Source organism: Talpa occidentalis, unplaced genomic scaffold (assembly GCF_014898055.3).
Source record: "Talpa occidentalis isolate TD23 unplaced genomic scaffold, MPIMG_talOcc4v2.1 talOcc4.3, whole genome shotgun sequence".
NCBI classification, from domain to species: Eukaryota; Metazoa; Chordata; class Mammalia; order Eulipotyphla; family Talpidae; genus Talpa; species Talpa occidentalis.
This window is the reverse complement of record NW_023603184.1, coordinates 76,799,099-76,812,427: the sequence shown is the minus strand read 5'-3', so window position 1 is coordinate 76,812,427 and position 13,329 is coordinate 76,799,099. Positions and strand designations below refer to the sequence as shown.

The 13,329-nt window shown below is 33.1% G+C and overlaps 1 protein-coding gene across 1 annotated transcript in view; it reads left to right on the top strand.

The window, feature by feature from the left end:
- LRP1B (LDL receptor related protein 1B) overlaps window positions 1-13,329 on the top strand; it is a 1,722,250-nt gene that overhangs the window by 1,214,668 nt on the left and 494,253 nt on the right. The window contains exon 31 of the mRNA XM_054699700.1: window positions 1,008-1,102. Within this exon, the coding sequence (XP_054555675.1) occupies window positions 1,008-1,102 (95 nt within the window). The remainder of the gene's footprint in view (window positions 1-1,007; window positions 1,103-13,329) is intronic.

Sequence of the window (13,329 nt, the reverse complement as noted above, 5' to 3'; positions counted from 1 at the left end):
ATATATACCATGGAATATTACTCAGCATTCAAAAAAGATAAACACATGCAATTTGCAGCAACATGGATGGCGCTGGAAGGGATCATGCTCAGCGAAATAAGCCAAAAAGAAAAAGAAAAATACCGGATGGTCTCACTCATAGCAGGAATCTAGAAAACTTAAATAAGGGACCAGGAAAATGAATAACTATAAGAAAGTGAAAATCAAAATCAACAAAAAACTATGAACCAGAGACACTTTTAGGCGGGCGGGGCGGGAGGGGAGGGATTGGGGTCAGAATGGGGGGCTGCAATTGTATGGGGAATATAACAATAAAATTTATAAAAAAAAAAAAAAAAAAAAAAAAAAAAAAAAAAAAAAACATCAATTGTAAACTTGGAAATTATAGGATCATTTATGGGAGATTCCAGTGAAGGACATAAAATCAAGTTTTTATATACTATATGATGTGATTAATTTGTTTCTAATGACTGTTAATAAAAAAGATTCAAGGAAAGGTCTTTGATTTCATTTTGACTACTAACTAATCTACTGCATATTGATATAGTCACTGTTACTCTCCCATCTTCTGGGTAGTTACTATTTGCCCACATGGAAAGCTTGCTCAGGGTAAAAAGAAATTCTTTCTCCCAGCACTTTCAACAGGAACCACTGAAATAGTTTTGCCTTCTTATATGGTATTTATTATTGCCAAGTCAAGAGAATTCAATCTTGATAAATGAGTGTCAATGGAAATAACTTGCTGCATCCATAGTTAAGTATTCAGTTTTAAATGTAGGAAGAAAAAAAGGAAATGAAATAACTTTCCTTCGATGACAGGAAAAAGGAAAAGCTGTGATGTTTTCTTTCCAGGCAAATATGTAGGTTACTGTTAGCAATTGGGTCAACAATTTGGTACCGTCTTGGAAATAATTAATCCTGAGCCCATAATTTAACTTGATATGACTTTGTTCTTCAGCAAGTAGATCTGCAATTAACATTTTCAATCTACATCTCTCTTGAATAAGGAAACTCTACTGGACAGATGGAAACACAATTAACATGGCAAACATGGATGGCAGTAATAGCAAGATTCTGTTTCAGAATCAGAAGGAGCCAATTGGTAAGTTTGCAGTTTTTTAATAGTTAATGACAAACTTGTACAATGTACCTTTAATATAGTGACTGAAAGAAAATATTAAAGATTAGTAATATAAATTAAATCATGAATTTACCAATTTTATCGATTCTATTGTGTTCATATGGGGCAGAAAATAAATTATTTTTTGATAAGAAAACAAATCCTTTCAATAAGATTTTTTGGTGTATTAAATACTTTATTTGCTTAACACTTGATGTAATTAATAAATATTTTTACTTGTGAATATCTGACCTGTTGCTACAGTGACAATATTATGTACTGAGGCTTCCCTGGAAATCAGTATGTAGTCATTATTTACAGTTACAGTTTTGAGTTTAAGAATTTAGTGTTTAGATTTCAGCAGTTTTTATTTATTCTGTGATATGCTGAGTTTGTTTGTCTACCTTTGTCAACCACAGCAAATCCTCAGATAAAATACGATGGTGCTAGGGGACTGTCGTGAGGGTGCACTGGTGAAGAAAATTCTATGGGACTACACCTGAGGGGGTAGCAAATATTCTTTAAAAATGAACAGTGATGTAAAAAATAAACTTTGTAAAAAAAAAATACAATGGTGCTGAAAAACAGCTCAACTCATTCCCATAAATTATCTTTAAAAATCTTAAGCACATTCTTATAGTACATCATATGTATATATTTGCTTATAGATACTTATACATATATTTTTAACTGCAATCACTCTTTCCTCATATTTTCTTGTATTTCTTTGAGCAATAAGAATTATCATAGTGCTTAACTGTCTTCTTATAGTACCTTTCAAAAAATCCAACAATGAAACTGAATTTTGATACTATATTAATTGATAGATTATAAAAATAAAATCATGGTTTTGTTTTGAATTGAAAACAGTATATTTTTTAAATCTGATAGAGGGGAATCAATATACCATGAAGATTTACAGCAATTATTTACTTAGTTTTAGAAATGTAGATGTGTACTTGAAGTGCTTTATGTTTAATAGTAATGATTCATTAAAATTGTAGCATCGCCAAACTTTGTACTAAAAATTATTTTTATGTAGTCTACATAATAAAAGCTGTGTTACATAATAATGCTATTAACAGCTCTTTCCTTGGGACTGTTCTGAGATTTGGTACATAACTGAGATTTGGTACATAACTGAAATTTGGTACATAACTGAAATTAGAAATTAAAGGCAAATTGAAATGTTAACACTTCTCTGTGGAAGATGGTAGAAGAAACATGGGGCTTTACACCATTAGGACCCACAATAGAGACTATTTGGACTAAACCAATTCAATTGGTACTTATCTGTAATTGTTCAGAATATTTAAGATGCAAAAGTAAGTATGATGGAAATGGCATAAGCAAATTAAGTGTTTACAGTATAATTTGGTCACCACAATTTATATCAAAGTGTCAAATTTATGTGCTTGTATCTATAATAGAGAAACCTTATCTTCTTTTATACCAAATATTAATTTTCCTGCTCAAAATAAAGGAAAAAAAAAACTAGCAGCTTACATTTTCAAAGTTTATAAAACGGCAATTTCTGTTACTATTACACTTCATAGTTAATTCTATAGATGTGAACCAAATGCTATTTAAAATGTATATGGGTGGAAAGTCAGTATTTAAAAACAGATATTGATGTCTATTAGTTATCATTATATCTGAAAATTTACTTTGAAATAAGCTCAAAATGGCAATATTAAATTTGGTTAATAAAGATGTACTATATCACTGGGGATAACCCAGAATATCATAACAAACAATATCTTAAATCTGTATTATTGAATACAAGCTCTAAGTTAGAGATTATTCAATAAGCAGATTTTGATTATCATATTTTGTATTAGAACTATTGATAAAAATTTAACGTTGTCCTTTTACTTAAGGAACACAGGAACCTAAGTCATTTTAGATCCAATTAGCTATATTTAACTCAGTAACCTTGAGCAAGTTACTGTTTGCTTGGTGATGCTTAATTTACAAAGTTCTCTTAAGAATTGTATGAGGAGAACATCTGGTCCTTAATAATTAGGACTTAGGAGTAGTAGTAATAGCAATAAATAATTGGGTCCAGTAGAATGACATTTAAATGATTTGCTTATCTGCAGTATTAAGAATATAATGAGTTCCAGGCCTCCCCTGATGGTGCAAGTGGTTGTGCTCTGCTCTGTAAAGCTGTCCACAGCTTCTGCAGTTTGGGTTTGAGCCTGGGCTGCTGGGAAGATACCCACATGGCATGGCAGACCTCTCCTGTCTGGCCGCTGCTCCCGTCAGCAGTGTATTTTGGTCAGTCTGTTCCCTGCTCTGTCTCTGGTGAATCCTCTCACCCTCCTGCATATCTGGCCTGTACCCCAGTTCTTGTATGCATGAATAAATTAATCTTTTTTTTAAGAATATAATGAGTGCCATGAATAATAAGCACAGAATAGTATCCATAGAAATCTAGCAGACATGTATATGTTACCAAGTGGGCCACTGAGATAAGCAAACTTTTTTGCAACTGTGGGGATTTAATTCTTTACTGTCTTGCTGTTATGCTAATAGGCAAACGATTTTTAAGTAACTTTCACTTAAGCTTTCATCTTCCCAACTGGGCAGATAAGACTACTGGGCCCTCATCTAGTTCTCACAGTGCTTTTGAAGAATTTTATAAGTAGTTGTTATAAGTTCTTTCTGTACCTTTTCTACTGTAGCTAACTAGCCATGGGTTGAAGGTGTCAGCAATGCTAGAGACTATGCTTTCCATTTGTGAATGGAACAATTTATGTCACCTTTTTTATGCTACCAAAATTGGGATGTTCTGTGACAAATCCCCAGCCTGCTGTATTCCATCACACTGCTGCCACAGATATCTTTATTTTATATACACAAAGAAAGAATGTGAGCAGCAAGTGTTCCCTACCTCTCTGTAATGAGCAGTGTTTCTATGATTTCTATGTTGTTGGGTGACTAATCTCTCCTTTCACAATGTTTACCTCCTTAAGTAATACTCCACATTATATTAATTAAATTGTTCAAGCTATAGAGTATAAGAGCAATTGAATTTAAGCAATCTGGAAAGTAGGGATAGCTTATAACACATTTCACATTCATATAAAACATTCCTTGTGCAGTATTTAGTTGAAAGCATGGTTGGTACAGTTATTTGGGGAGTGAAACAAATCTGGATTTGAGTCTCTACTTTTATTTTTATTACCTTTGAATGTGTGTTTTACCTATTCAAAGCTCAGATTCATTATCTATAAATTAGAGATAATATTATTTTGAAGGGATTATTTTTAGAATTAAAGTCCCATATGCAATAATTCATGTCCCACTAACTCCACACTATAGAAGTGCATGTTGTTTATGTATGTGTGTGTATATTACTATTTTTTTCCTCATTAAGTTTCACTGAGATATTGCACTGTAGGCAGTTGTGGTAATTATTGTTTTTTGAGGAGCTTATCTAGACTATCTCTGGCTTAAAATTGCCTGCCATTACATTTCCTCAATAATTTCCATGATGAAAAATTAGGTGAATAGAGACAGAAAAAAACACTGTTTGGTTGATTTTATCCTCATGAATATCCACATGCATATTGACTGTCAAATTAGAAATTATTATTTTCCTAGACTGTGAAAGGAAAACACAACATTCTGCCTGGTGAGACTGGGAAGTGCCATTCCTTGACAATCATTATAACCCCTTATGATAATTGTATTCTGTTAGCACATGATGAATGGCTACCCAATGTCCCCAAATTGTTAAGGGGTACACACCATGAAAGAATTCAAAACATCCGTGAGCACAAAGGCAAAGGGAAGAAAGCTTTTAGTGTGAAAGATTTTTAATAGAATTAGTGTCCATAGATAGAAAAAGGAGTTAAAATAATAGTTTCCCAATAAAACCCCCTAAACTACCCATCCCTACATGTACAAGTGCCAGCCAAACAGATTTAGCCTGAAGTGAGGACAAAAAGCTTGAAAGTTTGCCACAAGTCTAAGGTAACTCCTGATAGGCAGCCACAAGAAAGCGGTTAGGTAGTTTCCATAGAACTGGGATGAAAGTAAACACTCAGAATTCAAAATATACCACATAATCCAACAAGAAACCAATATAATGGTTTCCATTTCCTCTGCCCAGGACCAGGTGCAGCTACCACATATGTCTCTCACCATCAAGTCTACTTCAAGTGTCTCTGCCAAGTTTCTCCACGTTTCTCCTCCACATGTTTCCTATCATGTTCCCCCTTCCAGCAGTGCCAACATGTGAGTCAAAGCTGACACAACCAAGAGAGTAAGAGTATGAATGTCTACAGTTATAAGCCAAGTATGGCCACTTGAATCCAGTCCTAGTTCCCAGTAGAAACTCATTCAGGAAGAACAGGTTCACGGCATGTTGGGAGTTGTAATGCTGGTATCTGGAATCTTTTTGGTGTGGAGGTGGGAGCGGAGTATGTACAAAATGTTAGGGAGTAGATTGTGCCTATAATATCACCATGAAGCCATATCTCTGTGTTTGCATCCACTAAGCTTGGCTAAATGATGCAGAAGAGCTATAATCACTTTGGCAACAAAAGTAACGTAATTGTAGTGACTTCTTTTAAAGCACTTAGAGTATGTCAAGCTCTCACAAAATCTTTACATTAATCACCTAACAGTAATGATTTCTGGAAGGCTTTCTTATCCTTCCTTTATAGATTCAGAAACTAAGGTTTGTTGAAAGAAGTTAGTTGCCTGTGATGAATGGTAGAGCTGGTATTCAAATCCAAATTTATCTGCTTCCAAAGCCACATTAAATCTTAACCATTATGCTATGCCCAGAGAGACCAATATCATATCGTAATTACCTGACCTCCAGCAAAGATCAGGGAATAAAACTGGTATTCTTTCAAGCATGGAAATGGGAAAGAAAAATCCAGAGCTTGAAAGTCCTGAGAAATGTGGGCCCAATTAGAACACAGCAGTCAGCTTTTCTAAGCAGCCAGGAGTATGCAAGAACCAATTTTACCTCTGTGCCAATTGTGCCTCACAATTAATTATTTCTGAATCTTTAAATGCTAGTTTTAACCAGCAATGTCACTGATACACTGGGGCTTTCTCGTGTGTGGAATCATTTTTATATTAAAATTCACGAAATCTCCCTTGCCTTTTTGTTGTTAAATCCATGTGACATATTCCAAAAAGAAGTGCATCATGTTATTATCAAAAACACTCAACTTGGCATTTTATGAGTGTATATCACTGAAGACTAACTAATTGCAGCTTCAGGCAGTTTGGACTGAATAACTTTGTTTCTGTTAAATACAAATCAACATTCCCCTTATCCATTGTTGAACTAAATATTCTCAGTTAAAATTTATTGCTCAGTCTTGGATACATTAAGTGCTTAGAGCAGTTTTCATAAAAGAGGATTTTAATTTACTACTTAAAGCCATTTTCATGTTTAAAATGTTTACATATTATAAATTTTATCCCTTAAGCCTTATATAAAGCCACCTAGCTTGTCAATCAGCATTACCCTTCATGGCTTATTCTGAAGAATCTTGTGTTCTATATATTTTTCCCTTTCATTTCAACTGTAATCTCTCCCAAAAGACATTTGTTTACCCAGCTTTTGGCACCTTTTTGAAAATTTGAAAAAATATTTTTATATTATTTAATCATTCCAATTCTATAGTGTGGATTTTAAAATCTTTTCATGAATAACATTCTTAATCACTTGTACCACATCTAAATAGTTCAAGTCACCTCATTTAAAAAAAAAATAAAACAAGACACTAGATATGTTTTTGATTGATATGTCAATTTAAATAAATTGGAGCAAGCAAAATTTAGATTACTAAAGAATCAAGTGTGAGGATCCCAAACCAGGAAGCATTCTGACAGATTTTACTCTATTAGAACTGTTCCAACAAACACAATTTTGAGTTTAGATTTATCATTGATATTAAAAATGTAAAGATATGTTGATACAGACCTTCCTACTTAAAGTCTCAGTGCTATGAAGCTATCATCAGCCACTGCAGCATGAATTCCATCCCTGGGAGCTGACCCACATATGGTGCAGCAGACCTCCCCTGTCTTGCATGTTCTCCCCTCAGCAGTGTGTTTCAGTGGATCTACCTGTTCTACTCCCCACTCTGTTTCTGGTGAAAATTCACAACCTATACCCCAGTTCTTGTACACATAAAGTGGTTAGATAGATAGATAGATAGATAGATAGATAGATAGATAGATAGATAGATAGATAAACTATGTGTGTGCAGAGTGAAGCAAATGTGGGGAGTTAATAACTTGATTTTTGAAGAAGACACACTGGAGATGCAAATGCTAACTAACCAATAGTTAAAATGCTTATGTGAGTCCTTGGTCACTTATGTGACTTATAGTCACTTATGTGACTCACTTATGTGAGTCCTTAGTGGGATTTGAGAGCCTGGTTTCCTGTCAGGCACTAGATTCCTACAGAGGCTACTGGGTGGAGCCTGTTCTGACTTTGTCTAGGAGATGGTTTTTGTTCTCCTACTAGCTTTATTGAGGAGAGGGGTCCTAGAAAGATCTACAATATGTTCATAGATATAATGTATATTTGTAAATACTTATTGCTCAGTACAGCCCCTTTTTGATTACATGAAGTATAGTCAATATGTAAGACTGTATACATCAAAAGAAATAGTTAAAATAGGTTACAATAAAGGTCAGAGGAATTGACAAACTTTTTTAAACTTTAAATACTAAAATTGCACACGTATATACACACACTAAATTGACTTTTTTATCATTCATATATTCATTCTTTTGAATGTTATTTAGTGTAAGAAAAATGTTATTTAAAAAAGGTTGTGAACCACATATTAGGTACCAGACCTTGAAAATAAAACCTAGGACCCATTATCAAAAATCCAGTGAGAAAATAAAATACAGTGAGGAAAAAGATATATATGTTTAGGACAATTAAGAAAAACAAAAATAATATTCATGAGTATTATCTTCCTTAAACCATAAAGATAATATTAGTAGTAAAGATAATAGTAGTAAAGATAACCATAAAGATAATATTAGAAGACAGAGGAAACAAACTTTATCTGTGGGGAAAAAAAATAGAGGGCAGTTGTAACCAAATTTATGATGTTTTAAAATTCCAGGTGGATCTTAAAGGATAAGTACACTTTTGTTTTTAAGGACATGAGAGGAGAAGGACTTTCCTTACTTTTAATAAAAAGGTTTAGTAGGCACAGAAGTGTGATATTTATAATAAACCATTACTTTTTATGCTACAGAAAAAATTAACATAATAATTTTAGCATCATTTTTACAGAAACTATAATTAAAACATTCAAATGGCATAATCCAGTGCTTTAATAATATTGTGTTCTATCTTACCTATGATGCTATATAATATCATTTTGCCTGATTATAAAACTATAAGTATTAAAACTTTTTAAATGATCTTTTAGTACAAAACATTTCACAGGAAAGAACGTGTCACTGATTCTGGCTTTTCCTCTCTTTTTACATGTGTTATTTTCACAAAACACATTATTTTTGCTAATCACCAAGAGCTTGAAATATAGGATAAAATGCCCCAGGTAAAATGACTTTTGTGAGATAGTGGAGGAGATGCTGAAATCTTAGCTTGATGTGATGAACAATAAGGAACTAAGTTAATTAACTTAGCTCTGCAAGTCTGTATTTTGTTAATGACTTCTTAATGCAGAGTGAACAAAAAGGATGATTTCGAGAAAGAATTTAGATCAGGTTAAGATAGGGGCACTATAGCTACTTGCACAGGAGTTAAATAAATAAACAAATGCAATTTTCCCTGTATGCTCCTATGTTCTCTGGCAAGGACCCTGGAAATTATACTAACGTGATAGATTAAAATATAAATGCAGCATTTATTAATACAGGTAGCATTGATTCACATAGGAGAAACTCATTGATGAGTGGCTTGGGTTAGAATTTGGGCTCATAAAAGGAGCAATAATTTGTAGAGAAGAGACAAGATGAAGAAAAAGCATTTTAGACTTCTGAGAGAGTCAAACTGGTAATGGGAATATAATGGGGACTCTAATGAATGATAAGATTATTTTAGTAAGGTTTGCTAGTTAGGTCCCTCTCAGTACCATCTCTAGACAGATATGAATCTAGACTTGTGATTAAGAGTATATGCCTGCTTTTACTCAAATAGTTAGAAAAACAGAAGTTTTTTTTTTTTCATTTTTTTCTTTTATATATTTTTACATCATTTTTCATTTTTGCACAATGCATGCATTTTCATCTTGGTATAGCCCCCATACAATTCCCACCCCCACCCTCTTGTTTTGATCCTACTCCCTCCTCCCTCACCCCACACACAGTGTGTCTCTGGTTTATAGTTGCTTGTTGATTTTGATTTTTGCTTTATTATAATTAGTCTTTTTCCTGGTCCCTTATTTAGGTTTTCTATAGAAACATTAATTATGTGTGTGTGCGAGTATGTGTATATGTGTCTGTTTTTACTCAGTTGGCTTTGACTCAAAATAATATTTGAAATAAAGTGGCATATTTTGGCATGACATGTTCTGATTTCCTTCTTACTGAAGTGATTATTGGAATAATGTGTTTTTTTAATTAAAAATTTTATTGAAATAGTTTAGATCCATAAACATAAAAAAATTTCCATGTATACATGTCCAATTGCTCTGATTCGAACATTGTATAAAGCAATATTAAAGTCCAGGCAGTGACCTTAATACAATCCACCAATCTGACTCAAATTTCATAATTTACTTGTAGTCATTTGTGTGTGTTTATGTATTTAGGTCTATGCAATGCTGTAACGTGTGTAGGTTCCTATATGCAACTCCACAATCTAGGTATTCATGTTGACCTTTTATAGCCATGCCTACTTCTTTCTGCTCACTACCTCTTTCCGCTTTTATCTCCACATCATCTGTCTTCCATTTTAAATGTTAAATAGTTGAAATCATATGTCATATATATTATGGAATGACTTTTTTTTTTGAAGATTTGTTTTCTTTATACAAGAACTGGGGTACAGGACAGATGTGCAGGAGGGTGAGAGGATTCACCAGAGACAGAGCAGGGAACAGAACAGGCAGACTGACTGAAATACACTGCTGAGGGGAAATACACTGAAATACACAGCAGTCTCAGCAGGAGAGGTCTGCCTCGCCATGTGGGACCCTCGCCAGCCGGCTGGGATCAAACCTGCATTGCCGAGGGTGTGGACAGCTTCACAGGGCAATGCTCAACCGCCTGCGCCACCAGGGGAGGCCCAGGAATGACTTTTCATTCGACATATATGCTTGCAGAGTCATAATTGTTATATGTATCAAGAGGTTTTTTTTTTTTTTTTAATAACTGCTGAATAATAGGCTCTGGCTTGTCTGTACCACAGTTTACTTCACCTCTCTATTCAAGGAGATGTGCTGATTCTAGTTTTTGATTATTACAAATAAAACTGCTGCCAAAATTCATGTACAAGTGTTTTATGCATAAACTTAAATTTTAAGACTTAAATAGTAAATGTCCAAGAGTAAATTGCCAGGTCCTATGGTAATAGTGTCCTTAGTTTTAAAAGAAACTTCCAGAGCCTCCCTGGTGGTGCAAAGGGTTAAGCACCGCAATATGAAGCAATCTGCAGCCTCTGCAGCACGAGTTTGATCCCCAGTCAGCCAGGGAGCAACACACATGGTGAAGCAGACCTCTCCTGTCTCGTCTGCTGCTTCCTTCAGCAGTGTATTTCAATCAATCTGCCTGTTCTGTTCCCCTCTCTGTCTCTAGTATATCCTCTCACCGCCCACACCTCTGGCCTGTACCCCAGTTCTTATATGCACAAATAAATAAATCTTAAAAAAGAAAGAAAGAAAAAAAGAGAAGAAACTTCCAGACTGTTTTCCAAAGTGGCTACCCCATATTATATTCCTGCCAGTAATGAGTCAATGATTCAGTTTTTCTCTGTATCCTTGCCAGCAGTCAGTGTTGGCACTATTTTTATTTTAACTCATTAATAGATGTATAATTTTAATCTACATTGTCATTTTAATCTTCATTGTCTTATAATGTTTAACATATTTTTGTGGACTCAGTTGTCATTAGTATTTCTTCTGTCAAGTGTTTAGTCTTCATAAAATTTCTAATTGTACTTTTTTTGCCTTTTACTGGATTTATTACTTTAAAATGTAATTTTTTGTTTAGGTGATATTATCTAAAATCAAGTTGAATACCATTTTTCATCAATCTGTATATTCTACTACTGAAGTTTCTAACTAGATTTTTTGAACATTTATCATTTTTTCCATTTTTTAGACAATATTTGCTTCCTTGGATTTTTTTTTTTTTATTATTATGAATTTTGAGAGTCCCTTTGTTGGTATCAGCCTTTTGTTAGACATGTGGATTGCAGTATTTTCTATCAGGCTGAATCATACCTTTTACTGGCTTTCACTGAACAAAACTTTCTGATTCTGATAAGCCTGTTTAATTAAGAGACTACTGTATTTATGAATGGAGTGATACAATTTGAATACTTCTCATTATAAAATTATCAAAGTTATCAATTATAGGAATTATCAGAATGATGGTTGCATGTTTTAGAATAGGAATTTAGCTTGAAAGTATAGGAAAACCTATGCTATTAATAAATATTTATCATTTATTTGTTTGGTGTTTTCTGTGGCCCAGACATTACTATGTGGTGCAAATTATTGCTCTTATTACTACCTCACAATGTTGAAGGGAGAGTGTAGCCAAGTGTAGAATGCCTAAACTCTGTCAGATGAACCAGAGACACTTAGACAAAATGGAAGGGGGCACCTTTTATTTGCAATAATTTATGAGAAAACGTCAGAATAGAGCAAGAGGGAAAAATGCTAAGAATGTTTATCATTAGAAAGTTAATTTTAAAATTTTCCTTTTCCTGTATCATTTTTGTTTTAATTCTATTGTATAATATCAATTGATTTAATTTTGAATCATTTTAAAAAGAAAATTGAGACACATAAAATGAACTTTCAAGTCTTAATTGTAACACCATTTAACACTTAATGGACTTAAATTTTAGTAGTATGTGAAAAGAATAGTTATATATATATATATTAAAAATATTATGAACTTATTTTGTATCCTAGTATGTAGATTATTTCTATTATGAGAGTAACTACAGAATTTGGGAAAGTGCATGGTCTCCCTTAAGCAATAAACTGTCTGTTTAAATCAAAATGTTTCAGGAAAATGACAAAGGAAACCCTTGGCATAAATTAGACTATTAGAACTGAAACAAATGAATTAATTCTACATTTTTATCATAATAGGAAAGATAACTGAAAGGGCAATTTTTTCCTTTCTGTAAATGTTTTTCAATTTAAGTGATGACTTTTCTTTCCTTGATTTACCTACTTTATTATTAAATCCAACAGGATTCCTCTTTCAATTACCAAATTCACATGTTTTTAAGAATAAACAGAGTTTTGCAGAAATGAGTCTATATTGCTAACTATATTTTTCAGTCAAGTCTTACAGTCATGAATTTTTTTAATCTCAGCCACCCTCTCTGAGAAACTTCTTATACATAAATAATTATATTTCTGTGTATATGTTTCAGGAAAGATTTATAAACTTTATTTGATGTTTTCTCATGATGACTTGATGTTCTAAAGTTATCGAGAGGTTTCATTTGCAACAAAACTATTCTCTGTGTGGTGGTTCATCTTTTGCAACAACACAATAGAGATCTGATTCAGAAATAATTCCAATATTATTTATGAAGTAAATCTTCAGTGTAAAAAGGAATTACACTATTATTTGTTCTTTGAGGATAGCTATTTTAAAAATCTTGTTATGCAAAAGCATTTAAATTAATAAAGCATAAATATGTACTTCTAAACTGATTTCTTAAATTTAATATAGGGTTTTTAAAATATTTCTATTCCCAGGCTTAATCCCAAATTATTCTATATTAATATTGATATAATACTGACAAAAAATTAATCCATATCAAGTGGACCTTTTGAGCCCTTCCTTCTTATTGCCAGAGTATCTGGGCTTAAGTGGTATGTGATAAAATTCTTTGCTAGGATAATTTGACTTTAGAAGGCTACACTCCCTGAAGACAACTTAAAATTTTCATAGTAGAATTAAGTCACCCATTCATTCGTTATTCAATGTTTATAAATTTTCTCCTCTGATTAGGCATTGTGAGGCACTGAAGGTTAAAAGATCACTAT